Below are 21391 nucleotides of genomic sequence, written 5' to 3' on the forward strand. Positions count from 1 at the left end.
TATATTTTAACTAATTACAAATTGCTCCAAACTGCAACATTTAAATTTATAATTTCCAATGTTTTTTGTATCAACTACGCTTTTTTTTCATTCATAATTTTGAGGGGTAGACAGTTTGCAATAAACTAAAATTAAAACTAGAGAGAAGTAAGAGTTTGGCTCATAATAGCAGAAACTTTTAAAAATGTGTAAATAAATATAATCTTTTGATCTGTTCTAAAAAAATTGCTACACAGAATCTAGGAATGTTACTATTTAGACAAACACATTTTTTAAGATTTTAGCTGATTACACTGCAGTTTAAGCATATGATATCTAGCAAGGCATTTCGATTATACCAATGGAGGAACATCTGGATTGTCTATAAATGAGGCCAATTCATCTTCATCCCACTCATTTTCTTGTAACTGCTGAGATATAGTAGATTGGAAAACTTCCAAATTAATTAAACACTTACTTGAAGTGGACGAATGCTCAGTGTTTATTTCTATGCACCTAAAAATATATAGTTAAAAATTGAAAATACCAATAAATCTTAATTATACATGCACACTCTTTTGTACTGGATATCTCATAATGTAATAACATATTACTCATATCAAGTACTGTTGAAACTATCAGCAAATTTTGCACTTTAGGGGATTTTTAATGCCCATTTGCTGAAAATTATAACATTATCACCATCTCCAAGAAATAGCAAACTAATACCTATAATTCAATGTTTCTTACGAAGTTATAATTTATACCCTTACTTACACAAAATAAAACAGAAAATCAACGGTCACTTTGTGGACTAATGTTTTTAATGAAATCCTACAGGGTTTGGTGCTATACTCCTTACTGTTTATAATATTTATTAATAATTTTAATATGGGTATTCAAATTTAATATCAAAGTTTTTGTTAATACAACAGTAACAGGAAAGGGCAGTAATCAGGGTATGATACATCACAAAAAACTAGATAATTTAGATGGGCCAAGTAATTGGCAACACAGATATAACACTGGAAAATTCGAGATCTTGCATCTGGATTGCAGTTATTACAGAGCAGTGCTTCCCGATTTAATTTGGCCAGGGAACCTTTTCATAATCTTTAAAAAAATTACAGAACCCTGCAATCAACATCCTTACAACTACAGACTGCCCATTTGCAGTGTACTGAAAATGCATATGCAATCAGTACAGCACAGTAAGCACTGCCAAAAGTTTGTATCTTCTCTTATTTAAACAAGATGTATAATTTATTATGTAGCACAGAGTGAAACGGAAAGTAAAATAAAATAAATGACAAGTTTAATGTTAATACATACAGTACAAAAAGCTTTCAGTTATTATGGTAACCTTCATCAGTTGAACTGAAAGTTTAGGAATGTAGAACTTAAGAGCATGTAGTGCCAGTCATGCACAGTAAACTGCGTGATGTAACAGCTAACTGTTTGAAGTTTAAGCCTGTAGTTGTGACGTATGTGAACATTGCCAACATTTGTCAGTCATGAGAATGGTTGCCTCGATAATAGGGTGGACACGACATCCACTGCTCCTGTTGACCAAAGTATTAGAGCACGTGTGTTTAAATGATAAACATTATGTTTATCATTTAAAACTGCATACATATAATTCATTTGATTAACATATGAACATGCTGTAATTCCTTAAATTAAAATTATAAAAAATATATATATATCAAATAAAAAAATGTTTCTTTTTGAGAAACATTAATAGAATTTGTTTTGAATCTTGAAATGTTATTCTAATGTTTTTTTTTTTTCCTTCTTTATTTTCTGGCAGAAACCACACTTTCACTTCACAGAACACCATTTTGGAAACTGTCCTACAGTAACACACAAATGGATACTTAAAATAGTTTATAATGAGTACTAGTAATTAACTATACAATATGATATGAAGTTCTCGTAATAGTGTACACTAGCTGGTAGGACAGTTCATGGGATTCTGTAAATGATATATAGAAACTTCAGTAGAGACAAAGAGGTGATTATTCCATTATACAAGGTGTGGCTATTAAATAGTGAGACTGCATGGGTAGACACTTTTTTTTTTTTTTTTTTTTTGGTAGTTGTTGGAACATCGGCTTCTGTGGCCATAGTGCACCTCCCAAAGTTTTTTTGCAGTACTTTGATCCAAGCCTGAGGCGGGATTCAAACCCACGACCTTTGGGTTGCCAAGCAGGCACTTTACCCACCTGGCTAGCCCGGTCGGCGGGTAGCCACTACACACTAAGCACCACCTGTGAAACAAAAGGCATAGCAGTTGACATTGAACCTTTCCCTAGCTGTCTACAAAGTCACGTTCCAACATGCTTATTTGTTTTTCAGTGAGACAGATTTTCATTACCTTGTGTTTTTGCCGTTTGCCAGAAATTTTTAACAAACTAAAGAAATGCTAGTTTGCCAAAAAAATGACTGACAAAAGAAATGAACAACGAATCTACTCCAAACATTTAACAAACTAAAGAAATTGCTAGAACAAATTCCATCTGATGTTGTGGAAGTGGATAGCTTGACAAATCCAAGGAAGAAATAGACAAACTGTTCAAGGGATTGGACAGGTGAAATGGGAAGGGTTTTTTTTTTTTGGCTGATGCTCTATAAGCTTGCTTTCTTGCATCATTTTTCACTACTAATACTAAGACAACCACAAAAATTAAAAGTTTCGCACAATGACGAACATATACATATATTCGTTAAATCAAAGTACTATTTGTGATGCAAATATGCTGGATCCCAAATCCAATAGTGATTGTCACAAAAAACTATGTGCACACTTCAACACCAGTGAAAAAATGTTTTTGTAAGGAAAGACCATTCTCGCTCATAGGTTTTGGCAGTTTTTTTTTTTTTCATCATATGGTTAGAAATGCAAAAAATAATTTTGATGATATACAGGCACTCCCAAACTTACATAATACTTGACTTACGGAAATTCAACTTTACGTAAGTTTCTGCTGGCTGGTGCAAACTTAAAAAAAATTGTGGAAACGTGTTTTTTTTTTTGCATCCTGTAGGAATAAATGGAGGTACTGTGAAAACATCACAATGTGAACCCAATAACACATTGTTTTTTTGGTAATTCATTCCAAGACCTTGGAACTTGAAATTTTTGCTATATAACTAGGCTATTTATCTCTTCTAAAAGGTCATTTTTATAATGGAAATTGCACTACATTTTCATTGTTATCATATGTTCCGTTATAAGAATCAATTTTGAATGCCTTTGTGATATTGTTCTAAAACACATTTCTGGAGGTCACTACCATAAAACAATTAAAACGATTTGCACTTTCTGCTTTATTGGGCTTTTCTGTTAGCACAATCTATTATAAACGGGTAGTAAACTTGATCATATTACATTTGTGATAATACCAATAACTGGAATTCTGTGGGTTTTCATGTTACAGTATTATGGTGAAATGAGTTCCCCTTCACTGAAATCTTCAAATCATATAAAAAGCATAAATAAATTTTCAGAATCTTCTCTTCATTCCTATTTACTTATTACAATGGCGAAGAGAAAGGGACCAATGAAATTGCAAGTGCTGGCAATGCTAGGAAACAAAACAAAACTGATTTAGAAATGAAGATGATTAATTAAGAAGTACAAAGCAGGGCAAAGTTTGTCAGCTATTGCACAGAATTAGGTCTCGCTGCTTCAACAGTGAATACTATTTTAAGGGACAGTGCACATATAAAAGAACATGTTAAAGGATCAACACATTTAAGATCAAGAGTGATCACAAAACAGCATTCAGATGCTATATCTGGATTTGTTCTAGACGGGACAAATTGCTGTGCAAAACAATCCCATGTGAAGAACATCTCACAGAATCTGTAATCATTGTGATTTTTTAAAAAATAAAATTTTAAAAATAATACTCCTATACTTCTATTTTCCTTGATCCAAAAAAGAGCTAGCTTTCAGAATTTGCAAACTATTCGGTTTATATAAATACCTATGAGCATTAGTAGAGGCACATGATGCAAGAAAGCAAGCTTATGCATCATCAGCAAAAAAAAAAAACATCCCATTTCACCCCTCCCTTCATTCCAAATGCCTGTCCAGCTCAGCCTTAAATTTATTTAGGCTATCAACTTCCACAACAAAAGATGGAAGTCTGTTCCACCAATCAACCACCCACTGGCCAAAGGCAAACTTCTGCACATCCAGTCTACAACTGTCTTTCCTCAATTTCAATCTATGCCCCATCAGGTTCTTAATCTGAGCAAGAGGAAGAATCCTATCAGCATTCAGCTTGCTCAACCCATTCAAGACCTTGATACACCCCAATCAGATCACCTCGCTACTTCCCAGGCGCTGCAATTTGCAGAACTTAAGCCTTTCTTGATAAGAGCACTCCTTTGTTTCCTTCACCAATCTTGTTATCTTTCTTTGTACTTGTTCAAGCAACTCTACACCCTTCCTAAAATGAGGCCTCCATACCTGTACACAGCACTCTAGGTGCGGCTTGACCATTGCCTTCACTGCCTTGTACAACGTGATAATCACCTCCCTGTCCTTTCTAGCAAAATTCCTATATATCATTGACAAGACTCCATGAACTGCCCTGGCAAGCCCATCTGGCTCCTCAGCCAACTTCATATTTGACTGCACAATTACCCCCAAGTCTTTTTCACTTTCCACTTCCCTGAGTGTAGTAGCACACAGTTGGTGCATTTCTCTTGGGTTATTGTTACCCATATGCAGTACTTTGCATTTGTGAATGATAAACTTCAGTTGCCACTTCTCAGTCCATTTTCCCAACTTATCTAGATCCAGATGGAATAGCATTCTGTCTTTACTGTTGTTAACAACTCTGCCAACCTTTGTATCATCTGCAAACTTGGACATTAATCCTGATATACCTTCATCAATATCAGTGATGAATACACAAAACAACTATGGGCCCGGCATCGAACCCTGGGGAACTTCACTAATAATATTTGTCCATGAAGAGCAATGTCCATTGATTACCACTCTCTGTCGTCTCCCACTCAACCATCCCTTTATCCATTGTAGCAACTTACCCTTAATGCCATACCTCTCCAATTTGTACAGCAGTCTTCCATGTGCAAAAGTATCAAAAGCTTTCCTGAAATACAAGTATATGATATCAAAATTATTTTTGACATTCAGTTCCTTTGTGACCACATCATTGTATCCAATCAAATTAGTCTGACAAGACCTCCCTTTAACAAAATCATGCTGTGCCTTAACTATTACTGCAGTCTTGTCTAGGTGATCCTGCAATGCACCTTTAACCAGTGACTCCATTATTTTCTCTGGAACTCAAGATAAACTAACAGGTCTATAGTTACTTATGTCACCTTTTGAACCCCCTTTGTAAATTGGTGATACATTTGCCCACCTCCAGTGAATGGGGACCTCCTCGTAGTACAATGAAGCTCTCACAATTATGGCTAAGGGTTTGCTTACTTCATTTGCTGCCTCCTTTAATATAACTGGATAGATGCCGTCCACCCCAGGTGCCTTCCTTATGTTTAACTTCAACAATTTCTCCTCCACTTTGCTCTCAGTTATTACAAAATCACTTAGCTATCTGTTAGAGTTTGATAAACGTCTCGCACTCCCCTCATTGAATTTTTTTTTAGGAGCATTAGCAACTAAGGCCATATTGCTCCGAGAATATGCGGTGGTCATTCCCTGACCTTTCCACATTCTCCGTATTTGGTGGTGACGGGCTCGAACCCTGGTCTAATCAAGAAGCGTGTGCTACACACTGCTGCTGCTGCTCCTTCCCACCTGGCTACGGAGGCGCCGCCCTCACTGAATAACTCCATGTGTGAATGTAGATGCAAAATACTCATTCAGTTTATCAGCTACCTGAGCATGATCATCAATAGTCAACTCATCTATGTTAAGTGGTCCAATCTGATTCATTAGTTCCTTTCTAGAGTTTACATAAGTAAAGAACTCTTTGCTGTTTTTCGTTGCATCCTTTGCCAAAGATTTCTCATAATCTGCCTAACCTCATTTGTGATTTGATTACAGAAAAGCTTATATCTGCCATATGCTTCTGTGTCACCTGATAATTTATATGCATCCCATGTATTTTTTTTCTCTGCCACGAGCCTCATTAATTCATCTGACATCCATTTAGGCCTGAAACTTGAACAGTATTCCTCAGTTGGAATGAAAACCTAGTAGCCTCCAAGATTAAGTCCGTGAAGGCTTCCCATTTAGAATTCAATGTTGGTAACATCATCAGTTGACCCCACTGTACAGAATTTAAAAACTGTCTGAGACTCCTGTAGTCACCTTTACGAAAGCAAAACCCCTTCCCTTTAGCTTTGATGGTAGGTACATCTTTAAGTAATTCCCATATCAGTACATTGTGATCACTGTCACCCAGTGGTTCATTTATCTGCAAATTCTTAATACATGAATAATCACTGCTGATAATCAGATCAAGAGTATTACTCCCTCTGGTTGTCTCTCAAACATGCTGCTGTAGAAAACAGTCATCCAATAAATCCACAAGTCTTGCTAGTGTGCGAGTGACCAATCACAAGTTTCAGTCAATAGCTATAAAGTTAAAATCCCCCATTATAAGACATTTTGATTTACTGGCCACTCTTATTTCTCTGTACAATTGCTCATTATACTTATCAGATTCATTAGGCTTATAACACACACACCTACTCTCATTTTTCCTTTCCCAGTGCTTACGTCACACCAAACAGACTCAACATTGTATTGTTCACCAACATTAATTTGATGCACTTTCTTAAATTTTGTTTCTTAACTAACAGCATAACCTCTCTTCCCTTCCTCTCCTGTCTATCCTTTCTGTACACGTTGTACTCCCCAAATTCCAATTCTGCACTGCTTATATCTGTGTGACACTACGTCTCTGATATCTGCCTTGACTAACACTTCAAGCTCATCAAATTTATTAAATATACTACTAGCATTGGTGTACATGCAAGTATACATGCACCTGTTACTACTCTTAGTTACCCTAACACAGCCCATGTATTTATTTGTTCCACTCCCATTCCCAACAATCCTGGAAATCTCCATTGCCTTTCTTTCCATGCTGCTGCTGCTGCTGCTCATTCTAATAGAAGTAGTGCAAGAATCACTTTTGCCTCTGACTGTGGCCACTGTTAACCTTTTAGTCTGTGATTCCCCCCCCACCAAGCTAGCAGTTTTCTAACTCACCTAACACTGCCTCAACCGCATCAGCAAATATTCTTGCACCTTTCTATTTAAGTGTACCCCATCTCTGTAGAAGAAGTCTCCCCTGTCAACAAGCACAGACCAGGCTGAAAAAAATTGTACCTCTTGAGCCTTGCACAATCTCTCCAGGGCCGAATTGATCAACAAGGCTCTCATCATATACTCCCTCCTATCGTGTCTGGGCAGAATTGCAGACACTTTCACATTCAACCCTAACTCGCAACTTTTTTTCAACATTGACCTGTACTTGTTCAGTAAATCTGCAGATCTCTTACTCTTAATGTAATTAGTTACAACGTGTACAACAATGTCACTTTTTGTGCCCTTAAAAGATGATATCTGCTCTACAACATCCTCAACTCTTCTCCCCTGGCAGACATACCCTGGTCCTGTTCCACCTATCCTTCTTGCATAGTATATTCTCTGTCTCCCTGACAATACAGTCACCAACAATAATTAGTTCCTTTGGGAACTAGTTATTGTTGGTGACTAATTCCTTTGGGACCAGCGCATTCTGCCTTGGAGATTGCCTCTGTGTTGCCTGATGCACAGGAGTCAGCTCTGCCCAATGGCAGAGCTGACTCCTGTGCATCAGGCAACTCCTGGGCAGCTGAGAGCTTGATGGGCCCTCATATTAATTTCTTCGAGGGCATTTACCCTACACCTCAAGCTCCCATAGACGCCCATCAGAGCCAACCAGGCTAGACAGGTGGGTAAAGTGCCTGCCTGGCAATCCAAATGTCGCGGGTTCTAATCCCGCCTCGAGCTTGGATCAGAGTACTGCAAAAACCTTGGGAGGAGGTGCATTATGGCCACAGAAGCCGATGCGCTAACAGCTAACAAAAACAACGCCGATCAGAATGCTGAGTTGCCGCCTATTACATAGCACGTTACCACTGTATGCATAAACATAGTGTTTATGTATGTTTATGCATACATAAACATACATAAAAGGACAGACATGTATGTTTATATCCTTTCATGTATGTTTATGCATACATAAACATATATGGTAAAATAGACATGATAGGAAGGGAGGAGGGGTTATGCTGTTAATTAAGAAAAACAAAAATCTACGGAAGTGCATCCAGTTAACATCAGTGGATAATGCAATGTTTAGTCAGTTTGGTGTGACATAAGCACTGGGAAAGCAAAAATGGGAGTAGGAGTGTGTTATAGGTCTAATTACAAGGAACAATTGTATAGAGAAATAGAATGGGTCAGTAAATCAGATTGTGTTATAATGGGGGATTTTAACTTCCCAGATTTTTTTTTTTTTTCTGGGAACACCGGTTGCTCATTACAAAAAGCAAACTGACCAAAAATTCAGTTAACAGATAATATGTGATCTCTAATGGCCCTACCCACATCGCTAAAGAATTTTGACCCAATCAGTTCTGCAGCAGGTCAAGGCTCTAAGCCTACACTAATGCATGTGATTTAAAATATCCTGTTGTTGCTTGGCAACATTTTGTGAACTCTTTTAATTCACATTAACAAGTTTTGGTTGTTTTTCTTATTTGCAGTGAAAACGTTTGAAAAAAACTGTGATAACGAACTTAATATCATATCCAATAAAAAAACAGTATTATACATATAGTAAATTAGGACATACTTTGATTCTTGGTTACTATCAGCTTTTAGTTCTGAAAGTTTTTTTTTGTTAGTTACCGCTTTCTTTTTGATATCAGCATGAACAACTGCTTTCACCTGAAAAATAAAATTATTATGAAAAAGTTAGGCTGGGACATGTGTGATACTTACTAAAAACAAAAGTAAGAAACAAAGCATTGCAATGCCTATAATTTCAGAAATTTCATATACAATTTGAATAAAATGAGAAACAACCAATTACAATGTTAAAAGTAATAAAATGTACAACTCAAGTCATGTTTTGAACTCTTTAGTATTCATGAGCAGGACTTGTCCTGGGTGGGAGGGGGGGGGGGAATAGTTGCTGCAACACATTCTAGTCCCAGTTGAAAAGGGTCCAAATCCAAACAAACGGGGCCCTCAAAGTCCAGCCAAGATAAACAGGTGGCCCCATGTTAATTCTCACACTCCGATATGCCAAATTCTGGGACCGACTCACTAGAGAGTAAGAAATTATATATATTTTTTAAAAACTCTATTATAACATTATATTATAAAATGTAATAATATAATCTTGTTCACAAGAGAGTAAAGTAAGCAGTTTTTCAATGGATATATCAACTGAATAATAAAGGTGGTAGCTGAATTACCCATAATTATGACTATACTGAAGTATCAAGGTACCAAAAGAATTTGGTACTTAAAAGTACCAAATTCTCAAGCAAATTTAGTACATAATTTAATTGCTCTGCTCTTCCATGCAGAGCACTGATTCTTTGTGATCCATCAATGGAGTACATCAATGTTCAATAAGAGTGTAACATTCCCAATTACAGATTACATGACATTACAATGAAATGGCTATGGTGAGTAGAGTTCGAGAATTATGGTAATTATGCTAGTACTTGCACTTAAGACATGGAAACTTCAAGACAACTTGATAAATTAAAATATGACGTAACATTTTTTTATGAAAACCCCAAACACAAAAGGTATCAAAACCTATAGTACTTAGTACCATGCATGGGTTGAAGGAGAAGTATGGGGGAGGGAGATACCGGAAACTTTGCTCTAGAGACTAAACATGGGTTTCACCACTTCTTCAGTTATGTCACATCGTGACTATAAACAAATAAATGATCTTTATGGTACAGCATGCAGCTACTATAAAAAGCCCCTTCGAGGCAATAGCCAGGATTTTGGCAGGGTGGTGGTGAAATCTCGCAATAAAAAAAAAAACAAGCAAGTATAAAGTTATAGAATTCTTATAGTACCATGATAATAGACTAAATATAAAAATAGCGAAATGCTTAAAGTGCGGTACTCACCTTGAATATAATCTGCAATAGTTTTATGAAAAGACTGATGGCTAAACATAAGGTGGAATGGTTAAGTTAATGCATTAAGGTGGAATGAGATTTAATTTAACAGAATTTTAAAATAAGCGCAAGGAAGCAGAAGTGCACTACTCCATCCCTGGTTGTCATAATGTAGAAAATAGTTAATCTGGAACATAAAAGAATTGATATTGCCAATAGTCGTGACGACAGACTTTCGTTAAGTTATAACATCTTCAGCTGGCGGTGTTAAATGAGAAGTAACGCGTGCTGTATTTTAAGCAATTTTCTATACTCTTGTGATGCCCTTTGGGACACGTGGGAATCTCAGATGTGAGAGATTCCAAGCCGAGGAAAGGTGAAAGGGAAGTTTTGCGTTTAGGATGTTGAGATTAGCATTGTGTCAAAACCATTCAATAATGAGGGCTTCATATTGAAGAATTTTGTGGCTGGTTTTAAGTCTTATAATGGTGATAGCGGAGTCAATTAAAGGAGTGCGATTGTGGGTTTAGGCATGAATTGTGAGTTCTGTGCTAGCTTGTCCTGATCTAAGACTATTAAATAATAAGTAAATAAAAAAAAACAAGCTTCAAAGAATAATAAATAAGTAAATAAAAAAAATAACATGGTGTTTCAGGAGAGATGGAAAACAACAAAAAAATAAAGTTTATACAAAACATGTTTGATTCTGAGTGATTATAGAAGTATGGTGGGGTTTTCAATGGTAAAAGATAATAAAAGTAATAAAAATATTAAATAAGAATAAGCAGACATGCCTAGTAAAATGTTTATTCATGCTAGGAACATGATTGCTTATTTATATTCTTTTTTACCACTGAAAAGTCCATGGCCATTTTTTTAAATTCAAACATAGCTCTGTAACCATTCAGAATTGGCCAATATTCATATGAACTTTGTTTATTAAATGAAGCACCTGAAAACAACAAACAAAGTTCATGTGAACATGGACCAGATTGTATAGTATAGTGTGTGTAACATATATATATATTGCTTTTTTTTGGAACGGTACGGCGTACTGGCAACTTTATTAACAGTGACCTGTGATATTTGGATGCTGTACACTTCGAAATTTGTAATTCCGTAAATTTTTTTACACGTTTACCTACTTTTCAAATAAGCTTAGTTATTTAACTAAATTTTCATTTTTCACTGTCTATTGTTAAAATATTTTCTATATAAAACTTTATAATCAACCATATTTAGAATTCTAAATTACTTAGTCAGACTTCTGTTTAATGAACTCCTTTTATAGCAAATTTTTTTTTGAATTCTCCTTGGAAATTACATTTAAAATAGTTTCCGTTGGGTGAAGAAAATTTTGATATAATGAACGGCTTAGGAGAGACTTAATTAGGTACGTACTGCTCGCACTTCTGGCCTTCAGACAACTTAGGAAATTAGTGCTGCTGCTAAGCAAGAATTGAGAGAGCTAAAGGAATTACCATTCTACAACTTAGGGTACTGGTAAAACCCTAAGTTGTAGAATGGTAATTCCTAGACTGGATAGGGTTTACCAGGTACTGGTAAAACCTATCCGACCACCTCTCCCACATGCGGAGAAGTGGCGCTGGTCAACAGTGAGCAGATCAAGGGGTACTTCCAATGGGCTTTGGTTCACCTTCTACTGCAGTGGCATCCAACCTTTTCCAGTACAGGAGCCATATTCAAAGTTAGATTTTTTCGAATCACACTGAGTGATTCGAGAAAAATTAGTGTGTTACATTTTCCATATCTTGTTACATGTAAAAGGAAGTTTCTGTTTTCATGTTACCATTTTTTATTTTCAGGCTATATATCAAAAATGCAAATTCCCAATACTTTTATGTGTAACAAATCTATGTTACTAATTTATATTTTAGATTTTATTAAAATCATAAAAATATGACTTTCTTTTGTTTTTCAAAAAAAATACCTTACTTTTGCTTTTAAATGCTCACTTTAGAAAATTTACAACCCGAAAGGATGAATATAAGGTGAATAAATAAAAATAATGATGAACTAAAATTGAAAATATTTGAAAATTTTATCAAGTACAATACAAGATTATATTTACTAAACAAAACATTTAATGAGAATTTTTTTTTTAATAATTAGCAATATTTAAAATGCTGTATTCACTTTCCGCAGGGGCTGTAGGTTGGACAATGCTGTGAATCAACTGTAAGTACCCCATTTATAGGAGAGAGAGTGATTTAATTTTACTTTGACAAATAATCATCTGTTGTTTTGCAGAAGTGAGTTATCCACATTTTCCTATCTCTGTTTACATGGTCACAGTAGCTAAATATCTGAATGTCAATTACATTTTGGACAGTTAAAAAAAAAAAAAAAAGAAAGAAAAGAAAAGAAAAAAATTCAAATTTAAGAACTAGTAACAATATCGATGACGAGAGACGGTAAATGAGGACAATGAACGAAAAATTTTATTTTGTTTCTCAGAGCAAAACTGGAGTTACAATTAATAAGTTTTCGGCTGGGAGGCAGCCTTCTTCAGATTGAATACATGAATGGCAGTTGGAATAGAGATGTGCACTGCCAGGATGGTGCGTGAGGCGCGTGGTTAATTGTTTGTTGATGTTTGTGGCTGTGACATATGGTGGTGATGTGGCCAGCGTTTGTCTATGGATAGAATTACTGCCTCTGTGATGGGGTTAACTTGGCAACCACTGTTCCTGTTCAAAGAGGCATCCGAGCATTTTATATTTAACGATTCCAACCAGGTGTGCTTTAGGTAATGGTGGGACCTGTCCACAACCACGACATCGCGGTGTGGGTCGATGTCGTGGCAGGTTGTCCAGACATGTTCGGCGATAGCTGAATGTTCTACATCTGCCAGACGGATCGCCCTTTTATGTTCTGAGACACGTTTCTCGAGTCGACGTCCAGTCTCTCCAAAGTAGCAGCTGGTGCAGTCACGGCAAGAGATGCGATAGACCAAACCGCTCTGTAGAAGAGTGGGGACGGGTGTTTTTACGTTGGAGATAAGAGAACGCAGTTTCTTGCCTGGGAGTTGGACGCATTTTATCCCATATGATGTTAAGATTCTACCGATCTGTTGTGACAGGTTGGGGTAGTATGGGATAAATGCCCTCGTGGATGACTCGTCACTGTTGGCGTTGCCGTTGGTCGTCGCGTTGTCGCGTGCCTGTAGATCACACTTGTCAAGGACGTCGATGGGATAGCCACACTTCGTAAGGTCTACTTTGACTCTGGTGATCTCTTTGCGTCTCTCATCTGCGGAGCTGGAGTGTGTCCAGGCGCGAGTTAGCAAGGTTCGGGCAGTGGAGAGGAGGTGGCCCCACGTGTGTGCTGACCGGAAGTTGGTAAATTGGCCAGCACACATAGGTTTGCGATAAACTGTCGTCTTCAGGCATGTGTCTTCGCGCCGGACAAGTGTATCTAGGTATGGTATAGAGTTGTTCGACTCCAGCTCAATCGTAAACTTTATGAAGGGCGATAGTGAGTTGAGATGGGTTAGGAGCCGTTGACCTGAGTCTCTAGGGATGACAACGAACACATTGTCTACATAGCGACACCAAAAGGCGATGTGATCTGGCGCGTGTGTAAACGCACGTCCCTCTAACTCCTCCATCACGATGTTTGCTGTGACAGAGCTGACAGGGGAACCCATGGCTGTGCCATGTATCTGCTGGTAGATTGAGTCGTTAAACATGAATGCACCCCCTGTTAAGCACAGTCTGAGGGCGGCGGAAATGTCATCAGGCGTCAGCCTAGTTCTGTCGCTAAGGGTTTCATCGTTGTCCAAGAGTTGTTTTGCACAAGAGATGGCAAGTTCCACTGGGATGGAGGTAAATAGTGATATTACATCGAACGAAGCCATGACTTGATCCTGTGAGATGGATATAGAGTGGATCCTTTCTATGAACTCAACACTGTTGGAGACGGTGTAGGTGGTCTTGCCAACTAGAGGAGAAAGAAGTCTCGAGACAAACTTGGACAGCTCGTAAGTCGGTGATCCACAGCAGGATTCAATTGGTCTTAGTGGTGTGTCTTCTTTGTGCACCTTCGGCAGGCCGTAAAACCGTGGGATCTGACACTCGGAGGCACGGAGGTGATTACGGGTTGACTGTGTGATTTTTTTCTTGTTTCAGCCAGCTGTTGATGAGGATATTCACCTCTGACTCCCATCATTCCAAAGCTCTGTTGGGGTTAACGGCTAAGGGTTTGTAGACGGAAGTGTCTCATGTAAATGCAGTAAGGCTTTCGCCACGTAATCAGCGTGGTTCATTACAACCGTGCGACGGCCTTTGTCTGCCGGTAGGATGACGATGGACGAATCCTGTTTCAGTGCCTTGAGGGTAGAAATCTGCATACGGTTGAGGTTTGAAGAGACGGGGCGAGCATGGTGTAGAACTGCTGCAGTCTTCAACCGGATAGCTTTGGCTGTATCTTCCGGGAGGCGTGATAAGCGCGCTTCCACACCCAAGGCGATGTCGGTGATCGGTGGGTGCTTTGGAAGAACGGCAAATGTCATGCCAAGAGTTAATAAGTTTATTTGTTCTGCAGATAACTGCTTGCTGCTTAGGTTCAGTACAAAGTCCATACAATTTGTGAGAGGGGTATTATGCTGGCGACGAAATTGTTGGGATTCATTAAATAAAGTATTGAACTTACGTTTCTGTCGGGCAACAATAACGATCTGATTCTCTGACGGCCTGGTAACATAAAGTATTGATAACATTGGTGTAGACCGGATCGGGAATCAAAGCCTTAAGGTCGGCTAGTAGGCATGCTTTGCTCGCTGAAGCACGTTGTATGTCATGATGGAGGCAGCCAATCCATATGCGTAGGGTCTTGAAGCTGAAGTTCCGACAGGCACGTCCCATATGCTCATTAGAAAACGGTTGTTTGTACCGGAACCCTTTCGGTATAATCTTGTTAGCTTTGCATCTATGTGCAAACCTCAGGTGTTGTCTGGCACGGGCTATAAAGATAAAATCTTTCTGTAGTCTCACGACCATATCATATGCTGGTTGGCCAAGAATAGTCCGAACATAGTAAAAAAGGCCTACGTGCTCTGGATTCATTACGAAAAATTTTATTTTGTTTCTCAGAGCAAAACTGGAGTTACAATTAATAAGCTTTCGGCTGGGAGGCAGCCTTCTTCAGATTGAATACATGAATGGCAGTTGGAATAGAGATGTGCACTGCCAGGATGGTGCATGAGGCGCGTGGTTAATTGTTTGTTGATGTTTGTGGCTGTGACATATGGTGGTGACATTTTTACTATGAGGACAACGAAGGTATTAAACCTTCTAAACATGAAATGCTGGCATTTGGTGAAAATGAAGTTAAAAAAATTGTCAATTAGGCTTCAATTAAATGAAAGAGATACAATTCATGGATTTCGAGAATACCTAATCGAAAAGACGGTTTCAGAAAAATTGAAGAGCATTTGATGAACACTCTGAGTATGATACCAATTTCATTGAGTGAATGCGAACGAGGATTTTTACAAATGAACCTGATTGCCAGCCCAACCAGAGCTCCATTGATGACAAAAACAATTTCTTCACTATTTCAATCATAGAGTAGTACTCTGTGTGATTTCAAATTGTAAGCCCACCACCGACACACTTCAATCCAGCAAATATGTTGACTCGTGGCTGCTTAGGAAACGTCATTCAGCAAGAGACAAACAGTAAGAAAAGAAGTCGGCATAGTGTGTTGGATGAGAACTCAATAAAAATTTGGAATATTCTATAAAAACTTAATTATGAAATTATTTTTACTTACTATTTTTTTACACATTTTACTTATTTTTTTATATACTTGAATAATAAATTTATGCTTAATAAACTGTGTTAATATACTTAATTTGCTGTTCCTATTCCAAAAACATTACTACTAAAGTAACAATATCAGGAAATACTTTTTTAGAGTACTGTACTTTTCATGTTCTTTTAATTTTCAATTTTTCCTGATAGCAAAGAATGAGTACCGGCACCTATTTTTTACAAAAAGAAAGCACTGTATATATATATTTTTTTTTTTTTTTATGTGAACCCCAAGCACGAGAGGTATTAGAACCTATAGTACTTAGTACTGTGCTTGGGTTGGAGGTTGAGAAGATGAAAGAAGATATTTGTTGGCATTGGACTTGAACTTCTGTAGAGAGTAATTTTCAGAAAATATGTATGAAGGAAGGATGTTCCAGAAAACGGCAGTTGAATGAATAAATGAGGAAGATGAAATGTTGGTTCTGTGAGTTTGAAGTTGGACAGTAAATGGATGTTGGCTGGTGGCGGCACGTGTTCGGACTTTGGACTGTTTGAAAGAGAGAGCGGGAATTATAGAAGCCAATTCAGAAGAACAGTGCCCATGGAAGTATCAGTAGAAGAGTCATGCAGCAGAAACAGTACGTCTATGAGACAGCGAGCGGAGAGACTCTGTTAGAGATGAATCGTTAATTAACCTAACTGCCCTCTTCTGAATGGAATCAAGAAGCCTGAGAGAGGCTTTGGGGGCACCAACCCAGATGTGGGAACAATATTCCATGGCTGGGTGGATTTGCGATTTATACAGAGCGAGCAGCTGTTTGGAAGAAAAGTAACGCCAAGAGCAAAAGAGAAAACAAAGTTTTTTAGATGCAGAAGAAGCAATATTTGTAATGTGCTTGTGCCAAGAGAGATTAGAAGTCAGGGTAATTCCCAAAAGAGATATATCATTTTGCCTAGAAATCGGAGTGTCACTAAAGATAAGCATAGGAGCAGAAGAATCCTTTTTGCAAGATATAAGACAAGACTGAGTTTTAGAAGGGTTGAAATCAACTAAGTTGTCTTTGCGCCACTGGAGAATTACCTGAAGATCGGCATTTAAGGAACTGGTAGCAGATTTCGAGAAGTTGAAGCTGATTGAGCAGGACAAGGTTTCTCAAAATGGAAAGTGGAATGCAATGTGCTATCATCGGCAAAACTATGGATAGGATTTCCAGTCAATGGAAGAAGGTCATTGATATACAAGAGGAAAAGAGTGGGGGAAAGAACTGAACCTTGGGGGACACCGGCATTAGTGGAGAAGTTAGAAGACAGAGAGCCATCTACCATCATCCTCAGTGAGCAAATAGAGAGAAAACTGGATAACCAATTACTAAAAACAGTTGGCAAACCATAAGAGGGAAGCTCGTTTAGAAGACCTTTATGCCAAACACGATCAAAAGCCTTTGAGATGTCAAGAGCAACTGCTTGTGTTTCACCAAACCTTTCCATTGAATTAGTCCATAAATGGGTAACATAAGCCAGAATATCACCAGTGGATCGACACTGATGGAATCCATACTGTCGATCGTTGATCAGACTGAAGGTTTCTAGGTAGTTTAAGAGTTGGCAGTTAATTAATTTCTCCATTAGTTTAGAAAGAGTAGAAGTAATTGCAATTGGACAATAATTGGATGGGAGGGATTTGTCACCCTTTTTAGGAACTGGCTGGATATGAGCAAATTTCCAAGCAGAAGGAAAAACACCTTTGGAATAAGAAAGTGAAAAGGGCGGCAAGGAATAGGAGTAAGTTCAGGAGCAGAGGTTTTGAGAACAAGTGGAGAAATACCATCAGGGCCTGGAGCTTTCTTAGCATCAAGATTCATCAAAATCCTTCTGATATCCTTTTGACGGAAGACCACAGGAGGCATTGAATGGAGCGTGTTGGGAATGGTGGGAGATGTTTTACCAAGATCATTAATACATGAGCTGGAAGAAAAATGGGATGCTAGCAGGTCAGCTTTATCCTTGGCTGAAGTGACAACAGAACCATCTGGTTTGGACAGAGGTGGAAGCAGAGATGGGCAAAAGATGCAGCCAATAGCTTTGGCAAGAGACCAGAATGCTCGGCTACCATTAGGGCAAGAAGCAAGTTTTCTACTCTTAGCCTGTTCAAACTCTAGTTTGGACTGATTAATAACTGCTTTACAATTGTTGCGAGCTTTGGTGTAGGCAGAAAATGAAACTGAAGAATTAGAAACAAGCCAATTACAATATTCAACATTCTTCTCTTGAACAGCCTTAGCACATTTATTGGAAAACCAAGGTTTAGATAAAGGATGAGATTTTAAAGTGGAGTGTGGGATAAAGGATTCCATTCCTGCAAGAATAATTTCACTGACACGATCTGAGCAAACGTTGACATCAGAAGTTCTGAAACAGTAATCCGACCAAGGAAAAGAAGTCTCACAGGTCATTCCATTTTGCATTCTTGTAATGCCAAACAACACGAGGTTGGGAATAGCCATGAGATAAAGGTTTCATTGGAGAAGAGACAATCACCAAGTTGTGATCTGAAGTGCCTAAAGGACCTCTCACTTTGACCATGTACTTAGAAGGGTTGTTTGTGAGAAAAAGATCAAGCGTATTGGCTGTATGATTAGGACAATCCTAATCATACAGCCAATGATTAGGCTGTATGATTAGACCCCCAATTGTTGGTATTCTTGTAGGTAAATGAACAATCTGTGCTAGGTCATTAGTAATTGCAAAAGCCTCAACATCTCGACCAGCTGGGTCAGTGTGACTAGAAAACAGAAGCCAGCTGGAGTTGTGAACATTAAAATCACCAAGGAAAATTACCTCACTGTTAGGAAAGTTGGACTGGAGAAAGTCAAGTTGCAAAGAGAGGAAGTCAAAGAGCTCCAAGTGATTAGTGGAGTTGGGAGAACGGTAGAGACAACAGATGAATTTGACACAATGAGGTAGAGAGATTTTAAGCCAGAGAAGATCAAAGAGAGGAGATTCCAAATTGCCCAGTCTCTGACAGGGAATATCAGAATGGACATATGCACAAGTACCACCTTTGAGGCAAAAGGAATCATACAGTGAATAATTAGGTATCTGAGATGACCAGTAGTTGAATCAACCGATAACTGAGATTCTGTCAGAAAAAGTACATTGGCAGACTGCAAGTGGAAATGGACATCGTTGAAATTAGAACTGAGACCAAGTATATTTGTGAAATGAATTAGGAAGTGCTTGGGAGGTTTAGATCTTTTCGCAGATAAGCTTGCTCTATTAGTAATGAAATTTTTGGATATGGCATACATGTGGTAAGAATATACCCAGATCCTTGACATAAGGTGGCCTCGACAATGCTCCCCGCATACACACTACTCGGACTCCCTCCAGTCGCTATCTGGCAGAGGTAGAGGTAGCAAGATTATACACTAGCTGATCCGGAAGCCTCCTAGAGAGTTACCAATAGGTTCAGTCCGGTGTACTAACTAGCGGCCAGCCTGCAAACACCGTTTTAGAGCTGTACCCTCACAATGTAAGGAATATTGGATCTCGCCATGACGTTCATCATAACCTCAAAAGTCATCAATCGTACTGCGTGATGGAAGAGATAGGGAAGGGTTGACTGGAACTTAGTTCTAGAGACTAAACATGGGTTCCACCACTTCAAGCCTCCAATAAGCAAAGTGGTGGTAGGGTTGACTGGAACTTAGTTCTAGAGACTAAACATGGGTTCCACCACTTCAAGCCTCCAATAAGCAAAGTGGTGGTATTTCCCCGGTTGATGAGAGTCATCTACCACCTAGTACTGCCTGGTAACATAGAGGTGCGGCGTTCCTCCATGTGGTGTGGGCGCCACACCTCGACCCCTGCTTACGTTGGTTCACACCTGGGTGGTCACCCACCATGTACTTGTGCATGGAAGTTATACCCAGGATTACTAACAGTCCCACCATCGTGAAGGTGCAAGCAGAGGATTTGGCTGTCAGAGACTGTCCGGACTTCGTCGAAATTGGGTCCACTTGACTTGAGTGTCACCCGAATATCAGTTGCATCAGCGTTTTAGACTCCCAGGTAGCAAGTACAGCTTGTCTGGCATATCTGAGAGAATGTTTGTGACAACCTCAAGGACCAACTTCCATACCTATTACTTTTATTATTATATATATATATAAAATAATAGAAGTAATAGGTATGGAAGCTGTAATAAAAGGAATATATGAAGGAACCAGCAACACTTTCTGTGTTGCAGGTTCGAATTGTGTTATTTTATTACTGCCTTTCCATTTTAGCTAACCCGTTGGTTGATTACACTACCTACTGTTCTCTCCCCATACTAAAAGTATAGCCTCCTATCTTTTACACACACACACACACACACACACACACACACACACACACACACACACACACACACACACACAATATATACCTACATACACATTTGTTTGGGGATTTACTAGTTCCATCGGCATCTATGGCCATAGTGTGCCAACACACACACACACACACTATAATTTTGTTAAAGATATGTATTAGTTTATGGGGAAGAGTATCACAAAAGATAAATTCTCCCTAGATAAATGGATAGAGAATGTGTTGGTAAAGTATGTTATATAGACACAAAGGATTATGGTATCAAAATAGCCCCACATGCCAAAAATACTAAATCCAGATGTTCTCCATATCTGCTAGAAAACAAAACTGACACATTGGATAGATTTATCCAACTCTGAAGCATGTAAAATAATGAAAACAGGTGTGTTTATTTGGTATTGGTGGTCTATCATTCTAGCATTTTTGCCACAGTTCTTCAACAATCACATGTATAGGCCTAACTGTAAATATGTTTGTTTTCTCTTGCTGACCATTTCTTATGTTATTTAAATTTAAATTGATGCTTATCCATTAGCAGAACATGGTTCTTCAAATTTGCAAATTATGTTATGCATGTAAATCTTCGTGGCCATCCAGGATGGCTCACTCTTTCTTTCCACTGCAATTTTTTAATTAATGACTAAAAAAAACTGATTTTTTATTTATTTAATAACATTAATGAGGAGGGAGGGTGCAGGAGAAGTTAAAAGATTTATAAGTAGGAAGGATGGTTAACGAACCAGGTAATTTTACTTAAAAATAACTCAGTATGGTCTGAAAAATGGTAACTGAAGTATAATGCTATTAAATGTAAGGTTTTGCACCTGGGGAATATAAATCTAGGAGTTACTTATAAACCAGGGGGAGAAAGAGCTAAGTGGTTCTTGAAAAAGCCTTAGAGATGATTCAGTCAGCTATGAAATTTTCCAGATAGTGTAAACCAGCAATTAAGAGAAAACAGAGCATCTAGAAGGGATTCAAAGAGGGGTGACCAAATTGGTGAGAAATGGTAATCACTGTCCATATGAAGAACTGTTTAGAAGGTGAGAGCGAAAAACTTGACAAAATAGGGATCTTGGAGGAGTTGATTGGGGAGTACAAGGCTC

At 38.2% G+C, this 21391-nt stretch overlaps 1 protein-coding gene across 1 annotated transcript in view; it reads right to left on the minus strand.

Moving 5' to 3' along the window:
* Window positions 1-332: 332 nt before the first annotated feature.
* Window positions 333-21391, minus strand: part of tilB (touch insensitive larva B) — a 154679-nt gene continuing 133620 nt past the window's right edge. Inside the window, exons 14-15 of the mRNA XM_090381496.1 lie at window positions 8835-8929; window positions 333-495 (exon numbers count right to left, since the gene is read on the minus strand). Of these exons, the coding sequence (XP_090237622.1) occupies window positions 333-495; window positions 8835-8929 (258 nt within the window). The remainder of the gene's footprint in view (window positions 496-8834; window positions 8930-21391) is intronic.

Source organism: Mastigoproctus giganteus, chromosome 9 (assembly GCF_048544385.1).
Source record: "Mastigoproctus giganteus isolate SK-2022 chromosome 9, ASM4854438v1, whole genome shotgun sequence".
Classification (NCBI taxonomy): Eukaryota; Metazoa; Arthropoda; class Arachnida; order Uropygi; family Thelyphonidae; genus Mastigoproctus; species Mastigoproctus giganteus.